Source organism: Xenopus laevis, chromosome 9_10S, assembly GCF_017654675.1.
Source record: "Xenopus laevis strain J_2021 chromosome 9_10S, Xenopus_laevis_v10.1, whole genome shotgun sequence".
NCBI lineage: Eukaryota > Metazoa > Chordata > Amphibia > Anura > Pipidae > Xenopus > Xenopus laevis.
This window is the reverse complement of record NC_054388.1, coordinates 96,691,150-96,700,910: the sequence shown is the minus strand read 5'-3', so window position 1 is coordinate 96,700,910 and position 9,761 is coordinate 96,691,150. Positions and strand designations below refer to the sequence as shown.

At 41.3% G+C, this 9,761-nt stretch overlaps 1 protein-coding gene across 1 annotated transcript; it reads left to right on the top strand.

The window, feature by feature from the left end:
- Positions 1-1,868: 1,868 nt before the first annotated feature.
- aimp2.S (aminoacyl tRNA synthetase complex-interacting multifunctional protein 2 S homeolog) lies at positions 1,869-9,286 on the top strand. The gene is given in 4 exon segments (NM_001091929.1): positions 1,869-1,996; positions 4,319-4,522; positions 6,275-6,506; positions 7,337-9,286. Coding segments are annotated over 4 exon segments (936 nt in total). The 5' UTR covers positions 1,869-1,882; the 3' UTR covers positions 7,723-9,286.
- Positions 9,287-9,761: the final 475 nt, after the last annotated feature.

The window sequence follows — 9,761 nt, the reverse complement described above, 5'->3', positions numbered from 1 at the left end:
GCTTTAACCCTTAATAATATTTCATATGCCTTGAATAGAATATGGTTGTGCAACAGTGTTTAGATTCACACATTTTATTTCAATTATTACAACAGAAAGAAAAATGTATTTGAATTAACATACCAACTGCAGAGTAACTGCTTTCCTGTGAAGCAGAAGTCTGTTTTTATTGCATTGCATTTGCTGCCTGCTTAAACCGCAGGGAAGCAGTTTCACCAATAACAGCAATTTGGTTTTTGTTGGTGCCAATAGGTATCACTCAAATGCTGTTTTTCTCTGCTAATCTTTTTATCTAAACTTATCTTGGACAGATCACAAAATGCATAATAATACTTTGTGAAGTCTTCACTTACAAGAGAGCAATATTGGCAACACAAACTATTATTGCTGCTGCAGCACTCCCTAGTGGCAGTTTTTCAGGAGCAAGTATTGCGTGATATATAGTAAATGCTTTTGGATATTGGAAGCTGTCTATAATGTTTAAAAATACAAGGAAAATGTATGTAAAGGACAATACAACCCTTTTGTAACTTATTAGGATATTATAAGGAACATACAGTAGGAGTTCATAGACCATTGTGGCTGACTGTCCATGTGTAATGAGCATTTGTGTATCAATGATTTACACACAGTTTATGGGGTATATTTATCAAAATCCGAAAAGTTCTCACAATTTTCTGAAAACTACTAAGATCAAATCCACACTGACTTCCCCCCTATTTATCAATAATTTATTTTCCTATAATTTCTTTTATGGAAAAAAATGTGAACGAAAATTCTAGTTTTTTTTTCTACAAAAAAATTGTGTTTATCCCCTTTAAATAAATAGCCCCCTATGAGTCAGTGACACCATATTCTCTTTAATCACCAGGTCTGTGCTTGTATTTTTTAATTTACCTGAAACATCATAGCTTCTACCTAATACACAGGGTTCCTTCCAGCCAAATTGGCCTACTAATTTTAAGTCCAGACGGGCTTTGAAAGTACAAACTAGCCAAGGTACAGATTTGGCTACTTTTTGGGTTTTTGTGGTTTTTACTTTGGAAACCAGCCAAAGTTTTCCTTGCCCTAATGTCCCAAGCCTGCGTCTCCCAATGCATGTTGGGCAATGTAGTTTTTGTTTAACAATTTGCCAACTGCCAAGTTTATTGTAAGACTACAATATCCAGCATGCAATGGGACTGACATATTTAGAAGTTGGGAGTTACCAGATTTTGGGCTTTGTATTCCTGCATTTTCCGGTGACTTTCCTCAATTTGAGACAATTTTGGGGCAAAAATCTGCTGGCCACCAAAATGTCTAGAGGTTGAATTGTTTTTACCAATATTTATTGAAAATAATTATATATGTATTAGGGCCTAATGGGGCGCCTATAACTCCTGAGCCCCCCTCTGTAGTTACGTCCCTGGTGAAGGGCGAATCTTTCCCATTTTGTTTCATGGAAAAATGTGCAAATCAGTGAAAATTGAAAGAGGTGTATTTTCACATATATTTATTTATTTTTTAGACTTTTTTTTCACCGCACGTGTTGTGTTATTTTGGGATACTTTTGAAGTGCCTCTTGGCTAGTTTGTGCTGGTTTTGTAACTGACTTTGGCTGTTTTTGAAAATTAGACCTGGCAACCCTGATTTACAGGTATTAATACGTTTGCCAGTAAGAAATATAATAGCAAAAACCACTTTAGCGTCATTGTAGAGCTGGAAAGGGAAATCAGCATCAGTCTGTGTCACATAACACATCTTGTAGGATTGTATTGTCATGCAGGGGGAGGGCTTTCTCTTCACAAGGAGGCTTGGAACGCAAGAGGTTGACGTAACTTCTCGGGACCGGTCTGACGCATTGTGCTGTGCTGCGGCGTGGCTAGTTGGGTGACTTGTGAAAATGCCCATGTACAGAATGCAGCCGTATTGTGGCGGCGAGATCCAGGTGGATTTACCCACGTGCATGTACAGGTTACCCAATGTGCATCGGGCCACTGCGGAAAACCACGAGCAGGTACAGTCCGACCGGGAGAAGGATTCATAATGGACACAGCTTAATTCTAAAGAGACTTTGCTTTTTATTTTCCTCCGACTGTAGGATTGTAGTCTAATCTGCTCAATGGTGTTATTAGTATGAACATGCTGGTCTGGGGCTGCCATAGGGTTTGCTATATCAATGGAAAGTGAAATGGAATTGCCATTGTTCCGCAAGGGCGGGGCTAAATGAGCCTTTGCTGTCAGTCATGCATGGGTTGGCCAATGGATAGCCTTCCCCTGACCCTTTACAATTTATACCCACACTAGCATTTTGGGTAGATTGAGGCCCAAACATCTTCCCACAGGCCCAGTACCTATTGCCAGTCTATGGAAGGTGACAGCAGCTCCTCTATCTTCTGTCAGAAGACCCAGATTATCAGACCCTTACCTGGCTTGACTTTCTACTGCAATTTTCTGCAATGACATATTGTGTAAAAAATAAGAATTTTTCAGTGCATTATACTCATTTAAATATAGAAAAATTGTGCTTAAATAAGTAGTGTTTCATTGAATATTTCTGCAAAAACCCTAATAATCCCTCCCTTCCTGCTCCCTGAATTCCCAGGCTGTGTAGGGGAGCCGGGGCTCTCAGCTCACTGCACTGTAGGACATGAACCAATCAGCAGCTAGCAGGACCTGATAGGGAACTGAAGCCTGTCTGCTTGTGTGACTGCAGGCCTGTGATTGGCTGTCCCCCTCCTAAGGTGCTTCTGGCATGGGGCCTTTAGGACACGCCCACCCCTCATTTGAAACTCAGACAGAGACCACATAGGGAGCTTCAATAAAGGGGCGATTTTCAAAGATAATATAAATTTTTTGCACCATTTAAAAGCAACACCATATATTACTAATAATTGCCTACAAAATTAGAGGTTTTTTCCTTTATCCTATGTCTCCTTTAAACCCGTGCTTAAAGTCATACTGACACTAAAAATTTCCTTTTCAAAATATTAATCTACATCAAAAGCTACATATAGGTCACGTTGATCGTTTTCTGCTCTTTAACCCACCCCGCTCTGCATATGTTAAACATTGGCAGGGTATTTCAGATTCTTTATTAGAGCAACATGGGGGACATCACCTGTAGAGAAGAGCCTTGGAAGAATTAGGCCTGTGACCTGCCATAAACTTTGGTGGAGGAGGAATAATTGCTTAGATCTGTTTTGGACTAGGGACCCTGGTACCAGTAAAACCAACGTATATGTTTTGAAGATTGAATGCTTCCTACTTCAGAGCTACAGTTTAGGGAAGGCTCTTTCCTGTTCCAACACAACATTGCCCCCCATGCTCAAAGTCAGGTCTGTACAAAGTTGGGGTGCAGGAACCTGATTGGCCTGCACAGATCCCTGACCTCAACCCGACTGATTACTTGTGGGATGACTTGGAACCTTGAGTGCAAGCCTGGCCTGATCCCATCAGAATATAAGAGAGAAAGAAAGAAATGAGAAAAACAGAGATTTTTCAGCAGGATTGTTCTGACTCAGCTGAATCCAAGTGCCTAGATGAACTACATCTGAACCATTATCAAGAACGACAATTTCTATACACACACCGTAATTTTTACTACGGATGCACCGAATCCAGGATTCTGTCTTTTTCAGCAGGATTCAGATTCGGCCAGATCCTTCTGCCTGACCGAACCAAATCCGAATCCTAATTTAAACACACATTGATCTATAGAGAAATGTGTATAATAGCCAGACATAATGTTGATAAAATGCTGCTTTATCTTGACTTCCCGTTCCTTTATTCCCTGACAGATGATACTTTGCATTTGCCATAATATGGCTACCCCCTTAGTACTTGCTCTAGCTGATCTATTCCAGGCTTCCGACACCTGTTTTACTGGGCAACCCTTTGCCAATGTCTCTAAATCATCTGCTGACTATTTTCCAACCATGTCATCCTCTTACTCTTTTTATAACTTAGAACAACTATTCTTTTCTATTTCCCTATGCAAAGAATTTCTAGTAATTAGAGAGCACCAACTTGCTGTTGGTTGATAGGCTATGGCTTAGAAAGTGTTCTTTGTTTAAAGGAGAACGAAACAAGTGAATGGAAAACTCACTGCGTGTTTTTTATGAATGTAGCGTAAATTTGTCCTATGATTAAGTGTCCCTTTATTGTATAAATAAAGTATCCACTTTTTATCTACAAAACTTTGGTCTGATCTATGCCCTGCACCAACAATTATTCTTAGCATAAATTTGTGACCAGACTTGGAAATTTATTTATCTCTCCCCCCCCTTTTATGACCATGCAGAATATATACATTTATAAATATATATTTTTCTTGAAGGCTGCTGACCCAGCAATTCAGGCGCTGGAATCCAGACAAGAGGATATCTTAAAGAGGCTTTATGAACTGAAAGCTGCTGTTGATGGGCTCTCAAAGATGATTCAGACGCCCGATGCTGATCTGGATGTTACAGATATTATTCAGGCAGATGAGCAGTCGGCTACTGGATCTGTGGTTGCCGACCTGGACGTGGTACTTGGAAACGTAAGTCACAGTATGTCTTTGCCTTCTCATCAGTTAGTAAAGTTAGGGATGCCATGTAGCCATGCACATAAGTTTTATTTTTCTGCTTGTTGTCTTTTGAAATGAACATGTTATTTTAGGCCATTTGCTATACATTTGTACTGCAATAGTTTTAAATGACCACTAGGGCTGCTTGTATCTATACTGTTTGTGTTATGTCACAGCTGAGGCAGGCAATATTTGCTCTTACACCCCAACCCCCAGCACCAATATTGGGGACCAGGTTTGGTTTGCAGTTGGCATTTCATTTTATCCCACAGGTGTTGGGTTGGAGTCAGTGCTGCTTTGTGTAGGCCAATGCTGTTCATCTTCTCCCATCTCTACAAACCTATTTTGAATGGACATAGCTTTGTGCATGGTGTTATTATTGTGCTGCTACAGAAAAGGGCCTAAACTGTTTCCATAAAAGAAGCAACATGGAATTGTAAAGAATGTCATTTATGTAGCCTTAGGCTGAGAGCAGTAGAGCCTACACTCTGTGTGCCCTTTCCCTGAGTATTTTTTGAGAGCAGCAGATCCGCTCTATGGCCCGTCTCTATCCACTTTAAGACCCACACCAGAGGTCGGCCCAAATGCACAAAGGCAGGAACTTTCAGGCCCACTGCCACTCCACTGCGTGAGACTGCGTGTGGAAGTGGTTCAGATGAATGGAGATGGGGCATGGATTGCATCTGCTTCTCTCAGACTGACAAAAATACGCAGAGTGAGAGTAGTGGAGCCTAGACGAGGAGGCCCATTTATCAAAGTCCGAATTTATCTTCGTATTTTCAGAAAAATACTCCGATCAAATCCGCACAGGTTTTTTCGCCTCATTTATCAATACATTTTCCCGAAAATTTCCTGTGCGGGTAAAAAAACATGAAAAGAATTGTGAAAGCAAATCATACGAATTTTTCATGTTTTTCACCTGAAAACTCACATTTTTGCCCAAAAACCACAAAATCTTCGGATTATTGCAAGAAACCCAGTGCAGATCAAGATGTCTTCAGGACTTCTCCCATAGATTTTTTGCAACCTCGGCAGGTCTGAGATGCCAGATTTTCGGATTCTGACTTTTTCCATCCTCTGGGTATACTTAATCCCCCCCCACCCCCCAAAAAAAATCGAGTTTTCAGATTTTATAGTAAAAAACCAAGTCTTTCAGGTTTTCGGCATTCTGACTTTAATAAATACCCCCTTCATGTGCCATTACCATAAGGTTTGCTATGAGTGTACTCAAGGGCTCTAACCCAACAATGGAAAGAGCCACCGACCACCAAACTGTTCGGTTCCACATTGTTTTGCTGACACTACTTCCGGAGTTTGGAACTCAACAGTAAGCGTATAAACATAATTTTAGAGAAAGTGTATGGTTACCTTTGGCCATACAGTGTATGTATCATACAAATGCAGGGAAGGATCTTAATTCCCCAGAGATATAGTATAAACAGTAGATATTATCAAAATGGTTTTATTTCTGCATAAAAACTCTAATTCTGGAAATTGTGCATTACCATGAAGGAAACCGCACTAATATATATAGCTATTATCATATGTATAACTGACTCTGCTCCTTATCCTAAAAAGTTATGGGTTTAGATTAATTGGTAATTATGGGTGTAGCATGTTTAGGCATTAAGATTTGATTTCTAACTAGAAGAATGAAAGGAATGAATTGGCTCATGTAGTGTTAGTTTCCTAATCCTTTAACAATTTTTTATCACCCTCATGTAGGACTATGGAGCTCTTAGGGACATTGTGATTAATGCAAACCCTTCATTGGCTCCCCTTTCCCTTCTGATATTGCACAGCCTCTTGTGTGAGCGATACCAAGTCTTGTCTGCAGTGCACACCCATTCATCCATCACCAGCATCCCAGAGCCTCTGCTGAAATGCTTTGGAGACCAGCTTAAAATGAAGCCCCGGCACGAGTACCAGCTTGGATTTACCCTGATCTGGAAAGACGGTGAGTGTTATTTGAGTTCAAGGTGACTTATGTTGTTATGTTTACGTGTTTAATAATGGAACTTCATATTGCAAACAGCTCTGTAGGCTGCACTCATTATGCCATTGAATTGAAGGGGACAGCAAAGGAGGGAGGGGTGAGCGACGGAGAGGAGGGAGGGGACAGCTATGGAGGGGGAGAGGATGGAGTGGACAGCGACAGAGGGGAGAGAGCAGGGAGGGAGGGGAGAGGAGGGAGGTAGGGGATTGCGACGGAGGGGAGGGAGGGGGCATCGACAAAGGAGAGGGAGGGGACAGCGACAAAGGGGAGGGAGGGGACAGCAAGGAAAGGAAGGGAGGGGACATCGATGGAGGGGAAAGGAGGGAGGTAGGGGACAGTGACGGAGGGAAGGGAGGGGACCGCGGCAAAGGGGAGGGAGCGGACAGCGGCAGAGGAGGGAGGTAGGGGACAGCGACGGAGGGCAGGGAGGGGACAGCGACGAAGGGGAGGGAGGGAATAGCGATGGAGAGGAGGGAGGGGACAGCGAGGGAGAGCTGGGAGGGAGGGGACAGCGAGGGAGAGCTGGGAGGGAGGGCACAGCAACGGAGGAGAGAGTGACAGGAGGGAAGGAAGGGGAGTAAGACTGAGGGGTGGGGACTAGGGGTAGGCAAAAGAATATTTCAGATAGCTGCCCAGCGCCCCCCTATCATTGCGCCCGCCTATTATTGCACCCTAGGCAGCTGTCTCTTCTGCCTACCCCTAGTTTGGGCCTTGTATGTAGGTTCCCCTATATCTGCTAACACAGTATTAACGTCTTTTTATTATTAATCAGCTCTTCTGTTTGTGCTTAGTGCCCAAACCGCAAATGAAGTTCAGCATTCAAAACATGTGTCCGATCGAAGGAGAAGGAAACATCGGCAGATTCCTGTTCTCACTGTTAGGATATACATTTAATGCAGTCAATGCTACTCTGATAGACGGTTGGGTCGACACTGCCATTTTCCAGCTTCGAGAAGGCAGCAGTAAGGAGAAAGCAGCCGTTCTGAAAGCCATGAATACAGCTCTTGGCAAGTCCCCGTGGCTGGTGGGAAATGAACTGACAGTAGCCGATATTGTGAGCTGGTGTGCTGTTCAGCAGTGTGGCAACTCCACTGCTGTCCCTCCCAATGTGCAGAAGTGGATGAAATCCTGTGAGAACCTTGCTTCCTTTAAAAGTGTTCTCAGGTTTTTGAAATGACAAAGTTATCTGTGATGCTTTTAAAGTCCGTCATATCACCCACCGCCCAAAACAAGGTCTATTTGACCCAAAACCACTTAATCTAATCAGATGCAGGTAGTTTTGTCTCACATGAACATGTTTACAGTTATTGTTGTGCATTCTTCTTGTAAATGTATAGGCACAAAGGTCGCATTAAGTCCTGGGAAATTTCAGCTAGTGGAGAAGCACCTGAACCTGCTGCCATCTTCTGTTTAATTAAATAGGGACGTACCAATGCTGATGCGTTTCTATTCCACTGAATAGGAGGTGGCACTGTCGATTTAGGATGCTTCTAGTCCCATAGCTCAGTTCCCAGTAGGGATGCACCAAATCCACTATTTGGCATTCGGCCGAATCCTTTATGAAAGATTTGCCCGAATACCGAACTAATCCTAATTTGCATATGCAAATTAGAGGCGGGTAAGGAAAAAGTGGAGAAACATTTTATTTACATCCTCTTTTTTTCTGACAAAAACTCACAATTTCCCTTCCCGCCCCTAATTTACATATGCAAATTAGGATTTGGTTCAGCCAGGCACAAGGATTTGGCCGAATCCTGCTGAAAAAGGCTGAATCCTGTATTCGGTGCATCCCTAGCTACCAGACATGCTGGGGTTTTCCTTTCTTAAAGGGAAACTATTGTGAAAATGACCATTTAATATAAGCTTCCTTATACTGAAATAAGAAACTTTTTAAATACAAAAATTCAACATTATTTCTGAATTAAGTTTATATTCACTATCCCTCTCTCAGCATCTGTTTCTCTTCATTCTGTCTTCATGCAGCAATTGGGTGTCAGATATTCATTGACAGTTAAATCCAATATATCTTATAGGGGGACTTCCTTTTCTAGCAGATGTATTAGAGCTCACTCAAATAACTAATTCCAGTACAAATAAAATGTAACAAAATAACTGCCTTTTGCACAAATTCTGCATGTAGAGAGACATGATATCTGGTGATTTAATAGAGTGAGCTCTGATACTTCTTCTAGGCAAAAGGAGCCCCCCTATAAGATATATTGGATCATTCATCTGACACCCAACTCCTGAATGAAGACAGAATGAAGAGAAACAGATGCTGAGAGAGGAATAGTGAAGATAAACTTGATTATTTCAGAAATGCTAAATAATTTTTAATTGATTGTATTTAGAAAGCTTCTTATTTCAGTATGCTGAAGCTAATATTAAATTAAAATTTTCACAATAGTTCCCCTTTAAGCAGCTGAAAGGCTTTTTGTAAACTGCCAGTGAGGTTTATGTACATGATCAATGCTGCTGCTAGAATTAACTGCCTCCATGCTAGAAGAGGTAGGTTTGCAGTGTTGGCTAAGCCTGGTTGTGTGGCTGGTATCATTTGACTTTAAATGTGTAGTTTGCAGTTACTTAACAGAAACTGTCAAAAATAAAAAACCACGCACGTATAATAAATAACGGAATGCTGATGCCATAAGGGGAAATCTGAGGCAGGTTATATGTCCACCTACATTAAAAATTATTAAATTAAATAATAGACATTTAAAATAAAGAACTTTTACATCCGGTTTCTCTTTGTATTCATTTGCTCAAATATCCTTTATTTGTAGAAAAAATCCTCTTTAAATTAAGTGACACAAGCAGGAAAGATCTATTCCTCATCTAGCTATAGGAGATAAGCCAATACTTGTTCTGCACATGCACAGACCACAGAATTTGCCATGTGGAATAGCCCGGACAAAGTGCCATAATCTAAAACATCAGAGCTCTGACACGTCCCTCCAACCTATACATTGTTTACACATATAGTGTGATCAGACCTTCTGTTTCTGATCCATGACCAAGTTTACAAAGTGTTTGGCAGAACTGTAAGCAGCTGGCTAGTTTCACACAGGGTAGGTGCTGCGATGTGGTGAAATAATTAAGATCAGCAGTGGCAAATTGCACACAAATTTAGATTTTTTTTTAATTCTCAGAAAAGAAAACCGTAATGTTTACAGTAATTCAAATATGTGATAAATCAATACATTGTGACATTGCATT